The sequence below is a fragment of the Mustela putorius genome, unplaced genomic scaffold (assembly GCF_011764305.1).
Source record: "Mustela putorius furo isolate JIRA1106 unplaced genomic scaffold, ASM1176430v1.1 tig00000095_pilon_pilon_pilon, whole genome shotgun sequence".
In the NCBI taxonomy this organism is placed as follows: Eukaryota; Metazoa; Chordata; class Mammalia; order Carnivora; family Mustelidae; genus Mustela; species Mustela putorius.
This window is the reverse complement of record NW_025421280.1, coordinates 25,961,418-25,979,911: the sequence shown is the minus strand read 5'-3', so window position 1 is coordinate 25,979,911 and position 18,494 is coordinate 25,961,418. Positions and strand designations below refer to the sequence as shown.

At 48.4% G+C, this 18,494-nt stretch overlaps 2 protein-coding genes across 3 annotated transcripts in view; both read left to right on the top strand.

Annotated features, from left to right (window-relative positions):
• Positions 1–6,300, top strand: part of KIF15 (kinesin family member 15) — a 71,205-nt gene extending 64,905 nt beyond the window's left edge. For both annotated transcript variants that reach the window (XM_004760834.3, XM_013060703.2), the window contains 5 exons: positions 542–614; positions 1,079–1,116; positions 4,828–4,993; positions 5,214–5,345; positions 5,682–6,300. In XM_004760834.3, coding sequence (XP_004760891.1) covers positions 542–614; positions 1,079–1,116; positions 4,828–4,993; positions 5,214–5,345; positions 5,682–5,744 — 472 coding nt within the window. In that variant the 3' untranslated portion in view covers positions 5,745–6,300. The remainder of the gene's footprint in view (positions 1–541; positions 615–1,078; positions 1,117–4,827; positions 4,994–5,213; positions 5,346–5,681) is intronic.
• Positions 6,301–8,690: 2,390 nt separating this feature from the next.
• On the top strand, positions 8,691–13,325 carry TMEM42 (transmembrane protein 42). Its single transcript, XM_004760831.3, has 3 exons — positions 8,691–9,276; positions 11,822–11,968; positions 12,680–13,325. The coding sequence occupies exons 1-3, from the start codon at positions 9,085–9,087 to the stop codon at positions 12,821–12,823; spliced, it is 483 nt and encodes a 160-aa protein (XP_004760888.1). The 5' UTR covers positions 8,691–9,084; the 3' UTR covers positions 12,824–13,325.
• Positions 13,326–18,494: the final 5,169 nt, after the last annotated feature.

Genomic DNA, 18,494 nt, shown 5'->3' with positions numbered 1-18,494 from the left:
CATTCCTTTTCCATGAAAAGATCTATGTCCAGTGCCCAGGGAATCCCCTTCCTGGTGTCGGCATACACGGGATGCCAGAGCGCCATCAGAAAATTGCCATCGGATGCTGAAATCCCAGCAAAGGGGGTGCTGGGGCTCCCATGTGCAAGGCTGGCCTGAGGAACCCTTCCCACACCCAGAGATGCCCCCTCCCAGCTGATCACCAGGCTTCTGGACCGCCTGTCTCAGCTGCCTTCACTCACATTTGATCTTCATATGGTACCACTCTTGGCTCCATTTCTGCTTTACTTTCCACCAGGCCTCGATTGCATTTCCCAGCTCTGCTCATCTCAGTTTTGTATGGGAGGCGTCCTGAATTCCGGGGAGGTGCCTTATTTCATTCCCACATATCAGTCACACGTGTGACCTGTGCTAACTTGACTTAATCACCAGAGTTAGCTTTGCATTGCGTAACTTGGCATTGCTGCCTACAGCAGATAGGAAGGTAATGCTTGGATATGCCTAACCACACTTCCCCAGCCTCCCTTTCTCATCTCTGCAGTGAACAGAATTGTCCAGATCATCAACAGCTGAAGAATGAACAAGAGGAAATGATCAAAGAAAGACTTGCTAAAGTACGACTTCTTTTTTTTTTTAATGTAATGTTTCTTGTCTGAGAAATGCTTTTCTACTTAGCATTTGTGGTTATAGATTCTAGAAACCATTTTACTCTTGAAATTTCTGTCTCTGATATATTCTCACTATTGAGTTTGATATTTACCATCAATATTGAGACCTTGTTGATGAAATAAGAGTGAATTTGTCTTCGTGTTTCAGCGAATAGCCTCCTGCCGGCATCCCCACACAGAGTTTTCTATGTAGAATAAAAGCAGGTATAGGGTGCCCATGGGAGGCCTCAGAGGGCGTGGTGCGTGAAGTCTTAAGAGACAGGCACCCCCTTGAAGGGGTACACCATTGGGATGTGGAAGAGGATATTGGGTTAAGTGATCTCATTACTATGAGGGAGAGTGGACTGCTTACTATAATTTTTTTCTTAGCAATGGTAAAAAGCCATCTTTTTCTTTTTATCTTATTACAGAATAAATTGGTTGAAGAAATGCTGAAAATGAAAGCAGAGTAAGTTCACAGTTTTGTAATTCAAGTTCTTGTAGGTCTTTAATTTCTTTTCCTCTAAGGGAAGAAATACTATATCCACAAGGTAAGTAACTCCTTTCCTTCTTCTGGTTTCCTCCAATTTAAAACCTTGGGTCTCTTTCCTATGTGTTCTGTAAAGAGGATTTTAATTTTTTCATCTAGTTCTCATATGAATTTATGGAATCTTATAAACTCACCTCATTCTTAGATGAGGGAAATACACTCTCTTTCCTATTGAGTTCAAAATATATAAACTGGTTGGTATTAACAAATAAAATGGTAAAACATTAGGAAGAGAATATATTCTGAATATTCATCCAGAGAAGAGGGCCTCAAACATTTTCACTTGTTAAACCTCCTAAAAGAATGATTGATTGATTGATCATTGATTGATTTGGCAGAGAGAGACAGCGAGAGTGAGAACACAAGCGTGGGGAGAGGGAATCAGGCTTCCTGCTGAGCAGGGATCCCGAAGCAGGGCTTGATCCTAGGACCCTAGGATCATGACCTGAGCCGAAGGCAGATGCCCAACAATTGAGCCACCCAAGCACCCCAAACCTCCTAAGAGAATTTTGAAACACCATGTACCCTTCTGCACATTTTTTGGAGTCGACTTTATGTCTAAAATTTCTCACTGAAACTTTAAATCGAAGCAAAGGGTAGAAGTTCTCACATACTGAAAATAGTACCATGTAGGAATAAAGTTCTTGGTGTCAGGGTGGCCAAATGGTCTTAGTCATAGACTCCAGTTCCTGCTTCTCATGGTCCGGCCTTCTGGTCTCTGCAACAAAGGTGTGGGTTCAGATTCCACTTCGGACACCTCTCCAGTTTTGTTCCAGCCATTGTCCTGTAGAGAGCCTCTCCTTGAACTGGCCATAGAAATAAAGCTCCGGTAGTGTTCTCTTCAAAGTATCCAACTGACCTGCTACTTTCTATCCAACTGACCTGCTACTTTCTACTTTAATGATACAGGAACAAATTCCTAAATCAAAAATCGTACATTGTTCCTTTGTCCTTTCAAATTGAATTTCCGCTTCATACCTACACAGAATTATATCCTAATTTATTAATTGTCCTAATTAATACATTTTTGGGCAAATTTTTTGTTGATTACCCTACCATATCACTAGGCAGCAAATATATATATATAAATGGGAAGTCATTTGTTAAAGTTTCTTGTGTTGTGAAATTAATTTGTATTTGTATAGCTGGCTCTAGTGCTGTATTTTCTTCTGGATTGAGTTTTCATTTCAATTATTATTAATCGTGGTGTCCTTTATTTATTAAAACTTTTTATAAATTATGATATGTAGTAATATTTAAATGGAAATTCATCTCCCAGTGCATTTTAGCTTTAGTTACTCATTCTGTTATACTTAATTCTGGAATGAGACAGCATTCAGGATCCCCTCTGTTCCTACTTTCTGTTTTTATAGCTGTAAGTGCTGAGAAATCGCATTCACATAGTAAGTAAATGGCAGCAACTGGAATTTTGTTGAGTCCTGTCATGCAACTATTTGAACTCCATTCAAGTTAGCATGTCAAAAATTACATGATTATCTGTCATCAGATAATTTTCAGATTTTATTTATTTGACACAGAGAGAGCGTTATAAGGGGAACAGCAGACAGAGGGAGAAGCAGGCCTCCCACCGAGCAGGGAGCCCCATGTGTAGTTCGATCCCAGGACCCTGGATCATGACCTGAGCCAGAGGCAGATGCTCAACTCACTGAGCCACCCAGGCGCCCCAGTCACAAATTCTTTCTAGCGATCAACTGACAAAGACCACCCATTTTGTGTAAAGATTTGTTACCCAGTTATTGGCTTTATAGCATCAGAGGGTATTGTGGAACAGAACTCATTCCATGCTTTGCTGTACGTATGAGCAGTTCAGGGACTGGCTCCCAAGCGCTCAATCATTGTAGAGCTAGGGTGGAAACACGGCTCACTTACAGGATCTCTGAGAATCCCGCTGTGCAGTTTGTAGAATTGCAGCTCTTTCAGAAATAATAGCTATTTTAGACATTCTCGCAAAAAGAATAAAAGCTCAGTTGGCATGTAATTTATTTCATAATCTAGGAACCAAGAGTCTCCAGTGACACACTGTCCCTAGAAGATACAGGACCTCACTCTGTGGGCAAGGAAAGCACACAGTAGAAAGTGGCACACCCGGGGCGCCTGGGTGGCTCAGTGGGTTAAGCTGCTGCCTTCGGCTCAGGTCATGATCTCAGGGTCCTGGGATCGAGCCCCGCGTCAGGCTCTCTGCTCAGCAGGGAGCCTGCTTCCTCCTCTTTCTCTCTGCCTGCCTTTCTGCCTACTTGTAATCTCTCTCTGTCAAATAAATAAATAAATCTTTAAAAAAAATATAAGTTATAAAAAAAAAAAAAGAAAGTGGCACACCCAGTTTTATCAGTCTCAACCTACAGCAGTGATTCTCACAATAATGTTATCTATTTGTGGGTGCCTGGGTGGCTCAGTGGGTTAAGCCTCTGCCTTCGGCTCAGAGTCCTGGGATGGAGTCCCACATCGGGCTCTTTGCTTGGCAGGGAGCCTGCTTCCTCCTCTCTCTCTCTCTCTCTCTCTCTCGACCTGTATCTCTGCCTACTTGTGATCTCTCTCTGTCAAATAAATAAGTAAAAGCTTTTAAAAAATTATCTGTTTGTGTATGTGAGGATGCTTAAAAAGCTACAAGGAACTGAATTCCACGCTAACAGGTATAGGCAGGAGATGCTTAATTTCGTATCACAAGAGGTCTGGAGGTGCATTGACTGAGTAATGCCATCAGGGACCCATACCCTTCCCATTCTTCTGCTTTGCTTGCTTGTGGCCTCTTGGCAGAGAGGCAGGCAGAGAGAGGGAGATGTAGGCTCCCTGCCAAGCAGAGAGCCCGACGCAGGCCTTGATCCCAGGACCCTGAGATCATGGCCCGAGCCGAAGACAGATGCTTAACCTGCCACCCAGGCACCCTAAAGCAGTGCAGTCCTATGTAATTCCATGGTAACTTTGTTCCTTGTTTTTCTTTTTAGTTGATAGTTGTATAGTGTCTGAATTCTGAATAGCACATCCTTGAAGAAATGAATGGTGCCCTATGGTTGAGAATCAGTTTTTTTTAAATCCAAAAGAATTAAGATATGGGACATTGAATAAACCATGCATACTGTAATAATACTTAAATTACATTTGCTCCAAAGGGGCCAGATCTAGAAGTTTCCATTTAAAATTTTTATGATTTAGAAAATGGTTTGCCGTGCCTGGGTGGCTCAGTGGGTTAAAGCCTCTGTCTTCAGTTCAAGGTCATGATCCCAGGGTCCTGGGATCAAGCCCCGCATTGGACTCTCTGCTCGGCAGGGAGCCTGCTTCCTCCTCTCTCTCTCTGCCTGCCTCTGCCTAATTGTGATCTCTTTCTGTCAAATAAATAAATAAAATCTTTAAAAAAAAAAAAAAAAGAAGAAGAAGAAGAAAGAAAGAAAGAAAATGGTTTGAAGAGTTTTCCAAAATGAAAGTCTTGGGTAAGATAACCCAAAAAAGCCTATCTGCATCCCTTGTTATCTCCCCATGCCGTCACTAGGGGAGGGCTGAATATTTGTGACGCTTTCAAATCAAAATTCTGGGCTTGCATGAAACCTCTCTCATTTGAATACTGTTGCAGTTATTTGCCTTTGGAATCCCACAAACCGCTGTTTGTTGTTACAGCCTAGAAGAAGTCCAGAGTACTCTCCTGAACAAAGAGATGGACTGCCTTAGAATGGCTGAGGAAGTCGAGCGAACCCGGACTTTGGAATCTAAAGCGTTCCAAGAGAAGGAGCAACTGAGGTCAAAGCTGGAAGAGCTGTATGAGGAAAAGGAGAGAATATTCCAGGTGCATTTGTGTGTTGCTCGTTTTCCTATGCTCGGGGCATGCCCGGGAGGGGGCGTCCGTGGTTGAGTCGCTTGGGCGCGCGCAGGGATCACTGACCGGGAGAGCCGGGAACCTGGGCCCCCTGGCGCCCTGTGCTCTGGGGAGGCCGGAAACAATGTGATTGTAAAAGCAGAATTAAGAGCAGCTCATTTTCCCCCTCCCTGGATTGATTTGCCTGCAGGAGATGGAAATGTTAAGGAAGCAGGTGGAGTGTCTTGCTGAGGAGAACGGGAAGTTGGTCGGTCACCAAAACCTGCATCAGAAGATTCAGTACGTGGTGCGGCTGAAGAAGGAGAACGTCCGGCTCGCTGAGGTAAGCTCTGACAGGCCTGAAAGACACTCAGCCTGGTCTTAGAATGATTGTTTCACTAGAGTTGTGTCCTCATCAAATCGCATTTATGCTTCCTTCGGGGAATTTACTGAATTAAAAAAAAAAAATAGTCATTATTCCAAGCCTAATTCAGTCCATTGTCAGACTGCTACATAATCAGGTTCTTGTGTAATGTTATAAGTAGTTTACAAATTGAAAGCTGTAGTCTTAATTTTTAATATAAGCTTAATGAATGCGAAGAATAACTTCCTGTAAGCATTTGAGTCTTAATTTTTTTTCTTTTCTTTTTTCCTTTTTTTTTTTAAATTTACTTCTTAGGAGACAGAAAAGTTGCGTGCTGAAAATGTGTTTTTAAAAGAAAAGAAAAGGAATGAATCTTAAGGATCTTGGGCAACTACCTACCTAGGCATCACCTTTCTGGAGACTTTCCTCTTGCAAAAGTAAGCCCTACCCCAGCGCATTTAACAGCTGAACCAAGAAGTGTAATTACTAAATGAGTATGTGGCTTTGGGGGCTGACCTTCAAGTTTCCGATGCGTGTTCTGCATCCGTCCTCACCGTATGGCAGTCGGCAGTCTGCTGTTTCAAAGTTACCATCCCATTTCAAAGCTTTCAATCAACTGTAAATACTGGGGAAACCTTTTGCCATTTTAAAATAAAAAGCCATAGTTAAGATTTACAGTGGTTGTTGGCCAGGTTATTTTTTCCTTAGATATACTCACCAGAATCTTCGAGTCTTGTAGTGGAAGCTCTAATGGTATGTGGTGACTTCAAAACTTGCCATGATGTTAATCCTGTAGCGTAGCATATAGGATAGGCAAATTTGTTAATATAGATTATTTTTGTATTCTTAACTTTTTAAGTATTCTCCTGAGCATTTTTTTATGACTGTAAATATGGGCATTTTTCAAAATGTAATAAAATCTCTTAAAAATTAACCATTTAATGAAGTGCTTTATTCTCACTTGGGAGCGCCAGATTAAAGACATGTCCATTCACCATGGACTTAATGAGTACCTATTACCTGCCCTGGTCATCCGCGAACACAGCAAACAAACCCTCCTGCCCTCAAGTAACTCCTAGTGTGTCATCACTTCATTCCTTTTCATTGCGAATCATACCCTGTTGTGCGGAGATGCCGCGTTTACTGAGATTTGAGCTTGTTGGCAATTTGGAGCTCTTATGAATAACGCTGCTGTAAATATTTGTGTACCCGTCTTGCTGGGGACCTGCGTTTCCTGTGGCTTGAGCAGACAGATAGCCAGGAGTGGAATTGCTGGTTCAGCTTGTCTAATTTTTATTTAAGACCCTGGCTGGGGCGCCTGGGTGGCTCAGTGGGTTAAAGCCTCTGCCTTCGGCTCCGGTCATGATCCCAGGGTTCTGGGATCGAGCCCCACATCGGGCTCTCTGCTCAGCAGGGAGCCTGCTTCCTCCTCTCTCTCTGCCTGCTTGTGATCTCTGTCTGTCAAATAAATAAATAAAATGTTTAAAAAAAAAAAAAAAAAAGGGCACCTGGGTGGCTCAGTGGGTTAAGCCGCTGCCTTCGGCTCAGGTCATGATCTCAGGGTCCTGGGATCGAGTCCCGCATCGGGCTCTCTGCTCAGCAGGGAGCCTGCTTCCTCCTCTCTCTCTCTGCCTGCCTCTCTGCCTACTTGTGATCTCTCTCTGTCAAATAAATAAATAAAATCTTTAAAAAAAAAAAAAAAAAAAAAAAAAGACCTTGGCTTCCCTCTGCAGAGGCCCTGTTTGCTTGCACCGCGCACTCCCACCAGTAGGGGGCTCAGTTTCTCCGCATCCTCCTCAGCTCCTGTTCCGCCAGATGTTTTACTGGGGCCATCCGGGTGCTTGCTCTTGGCCCATCGCTGACATTCTCCTAAGGCCTAATGATACTGAGCATTCTTTATAAAATAGACTTCTACGCTCAGCAGTAAAAAGAGGCAAAATGGATGAAGCTCAACAAAGAGAAAAAAGTGAAAGGTGCCAGACCCCAAAGACCACATACTGAGTGATTCCATCTATATGAAATGTCCAGGAAGGGCAGATCATAGAGAGAGGAGCTTGTGGCTGGGGATGGGGGCGACTGACTGGATGGGCACGATGGGAACGTTTTCGATGTGGTGGAAATGCGCTGGCTTGTGATGATTGCACACATGTAGCTAAAAATTAAACTTCAAAATGGCTTCATTTTATGGGTTGTCATTTATACCTCCCTAAAGCTGAGGAAAAACAATTTTAAAAATTAACGCACAGTTGAATTCCCAAAGAGTATCAGTTAATCCCTAAGAGCCAGAAACAAACAAAAAAAGGATCTAAAAATCAGTGTAGGGGGCACCTGGTGGGCTTGACGGTGGAGCATGGGACTCTTGGGCTCAGGTTTATGAGTTCAAGCCCCATGTTGGGGGTAGAGATTACTTAAAAATAAAATTCTTAATAAAAAGAATAAAATTCAGCATAAGGTGGAAAAGAGAAACTGCGATCACTCTGGAGGTGGGAGAAGGTTGGAATACTGAAGCTGGTACTGAAGAGGCTCGGGTCTTACCCACCTATGGGGGTCTCTAGGCGCTGCTGGAGCAAATGACCAGAAACTGGGAGGCTAAAAACAAACATTCTCTCATCGCTTCTGGAGGCCAGAAGTCCAGAACCAAGGTGGTGTTGGCAAGGCTATTCTCTCCGAGGGCTCCAGGGAGTGTCTGTTCATTGCCTTTCTCGTAGCTTGCGGTACTGATATAAGTCCTTGAAACGTATCTTTTCGGGGGGACACAATTCAACCTATAAACTGCAGTTATCAGGGCTATCCAGGCTTTAACTTGAGCCGCAAAACCACCCCGTGAGAGAGAGTGGCGAAGGACTTCTCACGAAAACTTCCTGAATGGGGAAAAAAAAATGCTCAACAGTTCACTGTGAAATCATGCTAAACAAAAAAGCCCATACAGATTACATAAACTATTTTTTAACGTGTGCTGTATATAAAACTATGCCTAGACATTAAGTACTCTAATAATGATCTCCCTGGAGAGAGGAAGTAGTCCTTGATACGCTCCAACATTTCTCTTCGAAAGCCATGTACTACTTTTTACACACAAACATTTTAAACATTTAAGTGCACAGGAAATGGGAAATCAGGTCAGCCCCAGTTATCTGAGCGGAGAGGTTATGGGCGATTTACTCTCTTTTTTAAATCCTCCGAGGATTGCGCATCCATCTGGGCCTTCTGATTTGTCAGAGGCCCTCCCCGGACCCGCCTCCCCGCCGAGTGCCGAGGTCTCCAGCGCCCTCTGTCGAGGCGTCTTTCCACTTTGCGTCTCCCGAACCGGAAGGTGCCGGTGAATCCCCTGGGGCTCTTGTTGAAATGCACATTCCGATCAACGGGTCTTGGGCGGGCCCGGGACTCCGCACTTTTAACCAATTCCTGGGGAAAGCGGATGCTGGCCCACACCCAGTGGCAAAGACTGACACTGCCGGGGCCCGGAGTGTTGTTCTACAGCAGCAACCACAGCGGCTTCCGACCGCAGCCACGGACAGCTCCCGGGTCAACCTACGGAGGCCAACGACCGCCGCACGGAGGCCCCCGGGGCTCGGCCCCGCCCCTCCGAGGCCCTCGCCGCGCCCGGAATTTGGCTCCCTGCTCACGTGGGCGCCGCGTCACGTGAGGCCGCCGCCCAATCGCGGCGCGCGTTCGGTCCCGCTGGTGGCGGGCGCGGGGAGAGGTGGCGGCGGGCACCATGGCCGAGGGGCCGCAGTCCCCCGGCGGCGCCGTGTGCCCGACCGCCTACCCCGACGCCCCCGCGGAATTCCCCCCTCACCTCCAGGCCGGCGCGATGCGGCGCCGCTTCTGGGGAGTGTTCAACTGCCTGTGCGCCGGCGCGTTCGGGGCCCTGGCCGCCGCCTCCGCCAAGCTGGCCTTCGGCAGCGAGGTCGAGCCCGGGGCGCCTCTGCGGCCGGCGGGCGGGTGGGCGCGGGCGGAGGAGGGGCGCTGCAGGGCCTGCGAGGCTCCGGGGAGGGGGTTGGATTGGGGTTGGGGGCGCAGGGCGAAGCCTCACGCCAGCAGGTCTGTTCGCCCGCTGCAGTCAGCTGGGGGGAGGGAGAGCATCCCTGCATTCCAAACCCGTCAAATCCTCGTCCAGTGTAGGCGGTAAGAGCCCTGAGCCTCTTCCCTACCAGGGACCTGCAGTCTGTCCTCCGACTGGACTAGTTCGCGTTCCTACATCCACTCTCTGCCTCTCACTTTAAGTCCCTTGTGCCTGAACATTTCTCTCCATGTGACTCTTAGGTGAGAAGCCCGTTGCCCATCTCTTTGCTCCGTAATTAACAAGTTTTTGTTTTTTTTTTTTAAGATTTTTTATTGATTTGTTAGAGAAAGAGAGAGAGCGCGCAAGCACAGGCAGACAGAGTGGCAGGCTAGAGGCAGAGGGAGAAGCAGGCTCCCCGCCGAGCAAGGAGCCAGATGTGGGACTCGATCCCAGGACGCTGGGATCATGACCTGAGCTGAAGGCAGCCGCCCAACCAACTGAGCCACCCTGGCATCCCTTAACAAGTGTTTTGACCGGTATACCCCGCTGCCAGGAAAACTGGGAGTTTGGGATACGTAGGCATAAGAGAGGACAGAGGAGCATTCTGGACACCACCTTCCTCAACCTACCGCTTTCCTGAGAACCCCTAAACTGCCTCCCCACGTCTGCCCCTCCCATCCTGAGTGGTAGGCCAGTGTCTGCTGCTGGAGGGGTTTCTCTGCCCCAGCGCCCCACGGTTAGGTCCTGACCTGGACAGTGGACAGACTGGCCCATGCCAGCCAGCCTGTTTAGGGCAGAACCACCATGCTTGAGGTTAGTGTCCTGTTGGGTATAATTCCGGAGGCCCAAAAGGGATGAGTACCTGGACTAGGATGAGGTTTCCTAGTCTGTTTCGTTGTGCTCCAGGTCTCAATAACTACCTCAGCAGGTTGCCCTAGTGCATACGAGGCTTTTGTGAAAATTCTGCAGGCACACGCTTTCCTTTTTTTTTTTTTTTTTAAAGATTTTATTTACTTGACACACAGAGAGAGATCACAAGTAGGCAGAGCATCGGAGAGAGGGAGAGGGGGAAGCAGGCTCCCTGCTGAGCAGAAAGCCTGATGCCTTGCAGGGCCTGATCCCAGAACCCCGGGATCACTACCAGAGCTGAAGGCAGACACTGAACGGACTGAGCCACTCAGGCACCCCAAGACATCCTTTCCTTAAGACACTAATAGAGTCAACAGCTAGAAAACTGGTACAAGAAATAAGAGTATGAGGGTCACCTGGGTGGCTCAGTCAGTAGAGCATGCACTGCTTGGTCTTGGGGTTGTGAGTTTGAGTCCCACGTTGGGTGTAGAGATTACTCAAAAATAAAATCATTTTTAAAAAGAAAGAAACAATAGTATGATATTTAGATGAGCACCCCAGAGGAGGCAGCTCTGTCTGCAAGCAGGTTTTGTTTTTTTTTGTTTTTTTATATTTTATCCATTCATTTGACCGAGATCACAAATAGAGAGGCAGGCAAAGAGAGAGGGAGAAGCAGGCTTCCCGCTGAGCAGCGAGCCCAATGTGGGGCTCGATTCCAGGACTCCGAGAGTACAACCCAAGCCGAAGGCAGAGGCTTAACCCACTGAGCCACGCAGGCGCCCCTGTTTTCTAATCGAAAACCAAGCAAGGGGTCTGCATGTTCTTTGTGCAGGAGGCTTAAGATCCTTTCCTTTCCAGGTTCTCACCTTTAAAAAAGGCTGCAAGGACTCAAAGTGATGTCTGGGATCGCTAGTTGAGTAGCGGGGGTTTTCCCTGAGCAGGGCTGTGTCCTGGTTAAGAGCATGGAGCCACTGCCTGGTTTTCAATCCTGGAGGCTTCCACGGGCTAGAGGCACTTGAGGCAAGTTACTAATGCCTTAGGTTCCTTATCTGTAAAGCGAAGTTAAGGAATAAATGAGAATGCACTTAAGACACTGGCCACAGGGCCTGGCCCAGAGTGAAAGCTCCCGAATGCCCAGAAGGACTGGCCTGAGTGTCCTGTAGCCTGCACGGGGTGGGGGTGGGGGGCATGGTGAATTCATGCTTTATCTGATGCCGGGAAGTGAGGACTCTGCCCCCCGATTTGCTCTCACTATATATGGACTAATAACTACTTGCCCTCTGCTCCAGTCCCCAACACCAGCAAGGGACTTGTGTTCAAAACAAAGTACTGGTTACCGATTAGCTTTTTGCTCTGCCCCAGGGCACCTGGCTGGCAAGACGGCCAGGTAAGTCTCAGTTTATTTCAGCTATAAAATGGGTGCGCTGAGCCCAGCGTTAGGTGGAGTGCTGTGCAGGAAAGCTCTGAGGACCACCTACCCTGGCCATGGCAGGATCTCAGCAGGGCCCAGCTGCGCATAATCAGGCCCCTGGGAGTGCTGTGAGGGGGGCCGAAGGTCCGCTGTGGCTGGGCGTGGCCGCAGTGACACTTTATCCCGCAGGTGAACATGGCCTTCTGCATCTTAGGCGTCATCATGATGGCGACCACCAATTCTCTGATGTGGACGTTCTTTAGCCGGGGCCTCAGTTTCTCCATGTCTTCGGCCATTGCGTCCGTCACGGTGACATTTTCAAACATCCTCAGCTCGGTGAGTAGCCTTGGGGGTGCAGTCCCCCTGTCCCAAAGCTGGGTTCCGGGGAAGTTGGGGGAACTCCCGCCCTCCTAGACAGGAGCCAACTTGAGTTTGGGCGGTGGCTTGACCCCTGATGGCTGCTCCTCCCATCTCAAACCCTGGCCGAATTCTCCAGCTAGCTGGGTACGAAGTCTAACTTTTTAAAAAGGCCTCCCGGCGTGCGGCCCTTCCAGGCTGCAGCCCTCATTCTCAAGTCTCGGCCGCCTCTGGGCAAACGGATGCATAGGGCTCTGTGAACTTGAGCATGAGATGGGGAGGGCGGATGCTCTTTCCTCTGATAGCCTGAGGTCAGCCAGGTGGGTCTGAGCCCCATCGGTCCTGCCGTTGAGGGAGGGAGGATCAGCCAGTTTAGATCAGCAAACACCCGGCGCCAGCTCTGTGCTGGGCCTTAGCGGCTGGCCTCTTGCTGGTCTTTCTTGTGCACTTGGCTCGGGGGCCGGGGCTGGGAGGAGGGCACCCTCCCCTGCCCCCGCGGGTGAGCCAACCATGAATAGTGACTTGTGAAAGGTGACAGCTGGGCTCAAGCCCCCGACTTCCAGCTCCAGACCTTTCCTCCTGCCCCAGGAGGGCATTCGGCCCCAGGGGGAGTGAGGCGGTGCCTACTCACCACGGTCAAGTCCTGCGGGCACATGTGGCCGTGACCTCACCGCGGTCTCTGTCTCACAGGCCTTCCTAGGTTTTGTGTTGTATGGAGAGTGCCAGGAGGTCTTGTGGTGGGGAGGCGTGTTCCTCATCCTCTGCGGACTCAGCCTGATCCACAGGAAGCTGCCCCCCAGTGGGAAGGCCACCGCCGAACGCAAGCAGCAGTAACAGCAGGTGCCGGGGGAACCCGCCAGAGAGACAGCACAGCGGCCCGGGTGCGGGATGGCATGTGGGGACCACCTCCCGGGCCTTCTGACCATTGGCCAGGTGGAGATGTTCCTGAGGGAAATGGGCCCCTGACCCAGCAGGCTCGAGGGTGGCCCGCCGCAGCTTCTGGAAGGGGAAGGACAGGCGCACGCGTGTTCGGCCTGAAGCCTTCTCGATACACATGGGTGGTGCTTTCAATGCTCACAACCCTGACCCCCACCCCAGTGCCCCGTGGCAGACGCTGGAGACCCCGGGGTCGGTCTGCGGGGTGTTGGGCCTCGAGACCGCGCTGTAATTGCAATCCTGTGGCCGGACGGAGGGCCGGCAGGTGACACTGGGGTGCGTTCTGGGGGAGCTTTCCGACACCTCCACGCGGCTGGACCGGGGTACCTGCGTCATGCTTCTGCAGTTCAGCGAGGGAAGGGAAGCTGGATTAATAAATCTTTTGGTTTGTAAGTGAAAAGTAGCCGGTGTGGAATCTTAATGCTTTCCTATGCGCCCTCCCCTTTTCTTTCTTTTCCTGATATTTTGGAATAAGAGGAAGCAACCTGGGTGAGCCTCAGCCATTGGAGTTGGGAGCTGCCCTCGCCCCCTGGACCCTGGGGCTCAGCTGCCCGCCCAGCTCGAGCTCGAGCACATAGTCCCTTCCTGATGCCACCCAGGCTGGATAGCGCTCTTCAGTTTCAGCAGCATCTGCCCGTTTTCTTGGTGCGCCAAGAGGAAGGCCTGACCTCACTTTGGGGACCTAGTTTTGTTTTACTTGGTGGGAAAGGAAGCCGGCTCAGAGGCTGCTCTTGCCTCCTCATTCTCCCTGTAACCCTCTCTGCCCTTTGATTGTTTTTCTCGGATCCCTGTGACTTTATCGTATCTGACGCAGTGTGAGTGTAATTCCTAGTCCCAAATGGTCTGTATGCTCCTTGTGAAAGACCCTAGAGGACCCGCACCCAAGGACACACTCGCAGACCACTGGATGCAATAAGCAAGAGGATTTTATTCGGGCATGCTCGGACTCCCAGGGACACTTGACCATGAAATCCGCGAGGGATGGGTCAGTGTCTGAGAGCCCCGATCTGTTTCGGGAGTCCCTTAATATAGAATTTTACAGTCCATTACATCAGAGCCCTCACTTTTCTAGCCAGTAATTTCAAAGCATTACAGGAAGGCCTACACATAGGTAGCCAATCCTTTAAAACCAACCATACATTCTGGCCAGTCACCGTTCAGGTAGTGTACAGTAGAGGGTACGTGTTGAATTGCACGTTTCTAACCTTTATCTGTATACGTGCTGAACCGCACGTCTCCGGCCTTGGTACGGGAGGCAACCCTTATCAATTTTACTTAGTAGTAGGGGAAATTCTTAACAGGGGAAGGGTATAACTTTATTTGATTACACAGCGAACGAGGGTTTAAGCAATTTTTCATTTCTTAGCAAAGCATTAGAAGCATTATTATACAGAAGCCAGACACAGCTGGGGTAAACACAGATTTTTGCTATTCGTTATCCTGTTATGCTGCTTGCCGACTCCCTTATCTATGGTCAGCTGGCCACAGTTTCTTAGTTAGCATAAGCTGGTTATAAAAAGAAGGTTAAAACTTATAGGCTATACTATAGTTCTGACCTGGGGTCCTTCACTTGTTCCCTCGTGTGGAGCTTCAAGTTCTTTGTGTGGGGTGGGGAGGCTTCCCCGGGATGTCCCAGGGCCCTCGCAGCTCTCTCCAAGGCTGCCTGCCTCCATGTCCGTTTCAGACACTCCCTGCAGGGGGAGGGACTTGGTGGCCAGGAGGCAGTGGGGGAGGGGGAGGGACAAGGGACATGTCCAGGCTGCCCCTCCTCTCCGCCCAGGGGAGGCCCTGTAGGCCCTCCTCAGCCCTGCTTGGCCCTCTAGGACTCATCGGACAGCTGACAGATGAGCTTCCAAAAACCGTCCTGTGGCTCCTAGTGAGTGGGATCCGGCCTTAGTGCACCTCTCCAGCCCTCACACCCCCGCTCACCACGCTTGAGTTACCCCCCACACTTGTATCTCAACAGTTCTCGAGTCTAGCGTGTCCAATCCCGCCTCCGTGCTTGTTTGTTTTTTTTTTTTTTTTTTGCAGGAATAGGAAAGCCCATCCTAAGAGTCATAGGCGTCCTTAAGGGGCCCCTGAATAGCCAAAACAATCTTGAGAAAGAAAAACAGTGTCTGAGGACTTACCCACCCTGAGGACTTACCCACCCTGATTCCAAACCTTACTGCAAAGCTACATAATGAAAACGGTATAGTACCAACATCTAGACATGAACCAGGGGTACGGAGTCGAGAACCCAAGCCCCTTGAGAAGAGCATCGAGACCCTTCAGTGGGAAAGGGCAGTCTTTTGGCAGCTGGTGCTGGAGAAACTGGATATCTGTATGCAAAAGAATGAAGTTGGGGGCGCCTGGGTGGCTCAGTGGTTAAGCCGCTGCCTTTGGCTCAGGTCATGATCTCAGGGTCCTGGGATCGAGTCCCGCATCGGGCTCTCTGCTCAGCAGGGAGCCTGCTTCCTCCTCTCTCTCTCTCTGCCTGCCTCTCTGCCTACTTGTGATTTCTCTCTGTCAAATAAATAAATAAAATCTTTAAAAAAAAAAAAAAAAAGAATGAAGTTGGACCCTTTGATCATATAGAAAATGGAACTCAAAATGAATGGAAGACCTAAAATTAAGGTTTATTTATTTATTTGTCAGAGAGAGAGGACAAGCAGGCAGAGTGGCAGGCAGAGGCAGAGGGAGAAGCAGGCTCCGCACTGAGCAGGGAGCCCAATTCAGGACTTGATCCCAGGACCCTGGGATCATGACCTGAGCCAAAGGCAGTGGCTTCAGTGACTGAGCCACCCAGGCATCCCTTGAAGACCTAAAATTATAAGAACTAAAACTACGAGCTCTTAGAAGAAAACCCAGGAAAAGCTTCATGACATTGGGTTTGGCAATGATTTTTTTTGACACCTAAGGCACAGGCAGCACAAAAGAGAAATAAATTAGACCTCATCAAAATTGAGAATTTTTGTACATCACAGGACACCATCAAGAGAATGACTACAGGGGCGCCTGGGTGGCTCAATGGGTTAAGCATCGGTCTTCAGCTCAGGTCATGATCTCAGGGTCCTGGGATCGAGCCCCGTATTGGGCTCTCTGCTCAGCATGGAACCTGTTTCCCCTTCTCTCTCTGCCTGCCTCTCTGCCTACTTGTGATCTCTCTCTCTGTCAAATAAATAGAACCTTTGAAAAAAAAAATAATAAAATCCACTCTTGAAAAAAAAAAAAGAAGAGTGAACACATAACCTACAGAATGTGAGATATTTTGCAAATTATAGATCTGAAAAAGGATTAATATCCAGAATATATAAAGAACTTTTACAACAACAAAAAAATTCAACTTCAAAGCAGGCAAAGGACATGAACACACATTTCTCCAAAGAAGATACATAGATAGCCAAGAAGCCCATGGAAGGGGTTTCTTGGCCATCTGTGTATGACCAAGTCGCTAGTCACCATGAAAATGCCAATCTAAACCACAATGAGATAGCGTCTCATGCCGATTAGGAAGGCTATCATCAGAACAAAACAAACCACAAAAGATGACAAGTCTTGGTGAGAGTGGAGAATGTGGATCCCTTGTGCATTGCTGGTGGGAATGTAAAATGGTACCATGGTGGGGGATAGTTTGGCAGATGCACAAAAAGAATTGAAAGCAGAGACTCACACAAATACTTGTGTTCATAATATGTTAATTACAATGACCAGAAGGTGGAAACATTCTGGATAAACAATGTGGTAATATACATACAATAGGCTGTTCAGCTATAAAAAGGAATGAAGGTCTAACACACGGGCTGTAGAGATGAACCTTGTAAAGTTTGTTAAGCTAAATAAGTCAGACACCAAGTGACAAATAGTGTCTGATCCCACTTACATGAGAGGCCAAGGAGAGGCAAATTCACAGAGACAGAGAGTAGGAAGGGGGTTGCTCTGGGACAGAGAGGAGAGGAATAGGGAGTTAGTGTTCAATGGAGACAGAGTTCCAGTTTGGGGCAAAAACGTTCTGGAGATGGATAAGTAGGGACTGTTGCACGACATAGTGTTTTTAACACCACTGAATTGTCATTTACTTTATTTTATTTATTTATTTGTTTGTTTATTTTTTTTTCAAAGAGAGAGAAAGAGATCACAAGTAGGCAGAGAGAGAGAGGGGGAAGCAGGCTCCCCGCTGAGCAGAGAGCCCGATGCGGGGCTCGATCCCAGGACCCTGAGATCATGACCGGAGTCGAAGGCAGAGGCTTAACCCACTGAGGTCATTTACTTTAAAAAAAAAAAAGATTTTATTTATTTATTTGACAGACAGAGATCACAAATAGGCAGAGAGGCAGGCAGAGAGAGAAGGAAGCAGGCTCCCTGCTGAGCAGAGAGCCCAATGCGGGGCTCGATCCCAGGACCCTGAGATCATGACCTGAGCTGAAGGCAGAGGCTTTAACCCACTGAGCCACCCAGGTGCCCCTAAATTTTATGTCTTAATTGTATTTGAATTGAAATTGGAATTGAATTCAATTTCAATTGAAAACCAAACCAAACTGAGAAAAGAGGGAATGGCAGGTATAGTTTTTCCGGCGAGATAAAACACAACACCAGGCAAAGTGGGTGCAAGGCAAGATTTATTAAAAACACTCTCCGGCGAAGTTTCAGGGCTCAGGAGAAGGGGAGCCAGGACAGTTGCTTCAGGAGGAGGTGGGCACCCTCGGGCGAGGTTCCTGGACTCTGTAAAGCAGAGTGGCGGAAGTCGTGCCCAAGGCAGGGAGAAGGGGGCTTTTAAGGGGCCTCGAGGGGAGTTCAGGGGTCTTTTGGCAAGTTTCCCTTATTTGGATATTTCGCCTGCTCATCGGGGTCCCATTGGTCCACTGGAGCCTGGGGCGGGGGTCTCAGATTCCTGCTTGTCAGGGTCCCATTGGTCCACGGGAGCCCGGGGCGGGAGGGTTTTCAGATTCCTGCTTGGGTCTTGTTCTCCTGTCCGAGCTCAGGCTTTGTGGTGGGGACTTTGGCCATCTTAAGTAGCCCTTTCTTTCTGCCAGCCCAACAGCAGGAAGAGGGATTGGAGACAGCCAGCGGTGAAGTCACTTTCAATGAGATTTCCTATGAAATCTCCCTGCTTGAGCAGAGAGCCTCATGCGGGGCTTGATCCCAGGACCCTAAGATCATGACCTGAGCTGAAGGCAGAGGCTTTAACCCACTGAGCCACCCAGGGGCCCCTAAATTTTATGTCAGTAGGTGGCAGAGAAGATGGGGACAAAAGGGGCAGTGAACTATCAGTGGGGAGACTGAAAGTAAAAGGAAGACCTGAGCTGGGGTCCGGTGCACACTCAACGTCTCACTTGAGCAAGGCGTGCCGACATCTCACTCTCGTCTCGCAGAGGTCAGGACTTACGTCTGAGGGCAGAGCACCAGGTAAGGTGGCTGGATGTGGTCGGAGGGGCCCGTAGAAGTTCTTTTCTCAAAGTTCCTTACATTTCAAATCATGAAGAAAAGACAATACACCTCAAAAAGAAAATTGGGCAAAGTGCATGAGTTGATCATTCACAGAAGAGGAAGCTTGAACAGCTGAACACTAAAAAAAAAAAAAAAAAAAAAA

Coding starts and splice junctions, on each gene's coding strand:
- TMEM42 (XM_004760831.3), top strand. CDS start 9,085: ATGGCCGAGGGGCCGCAGTCCCCCGGCGGCGCCGTGTGCCCGACCGCC. Junction 9,277..11,821: donor AGCTGGCCTTCGGCAGCGAG/GTCGAGCCCGGG, acceptor TTTATCCCGCAG/GTGAACATGGCCTTCTGCAT. Junction 11,969..12,679: donor TTTCAAACATCCTCAGCTCG/GTGAGTAGCCTT, acceptor TCTGTCTCACAG/GCCTTCCTAGGTTTTGTGTT.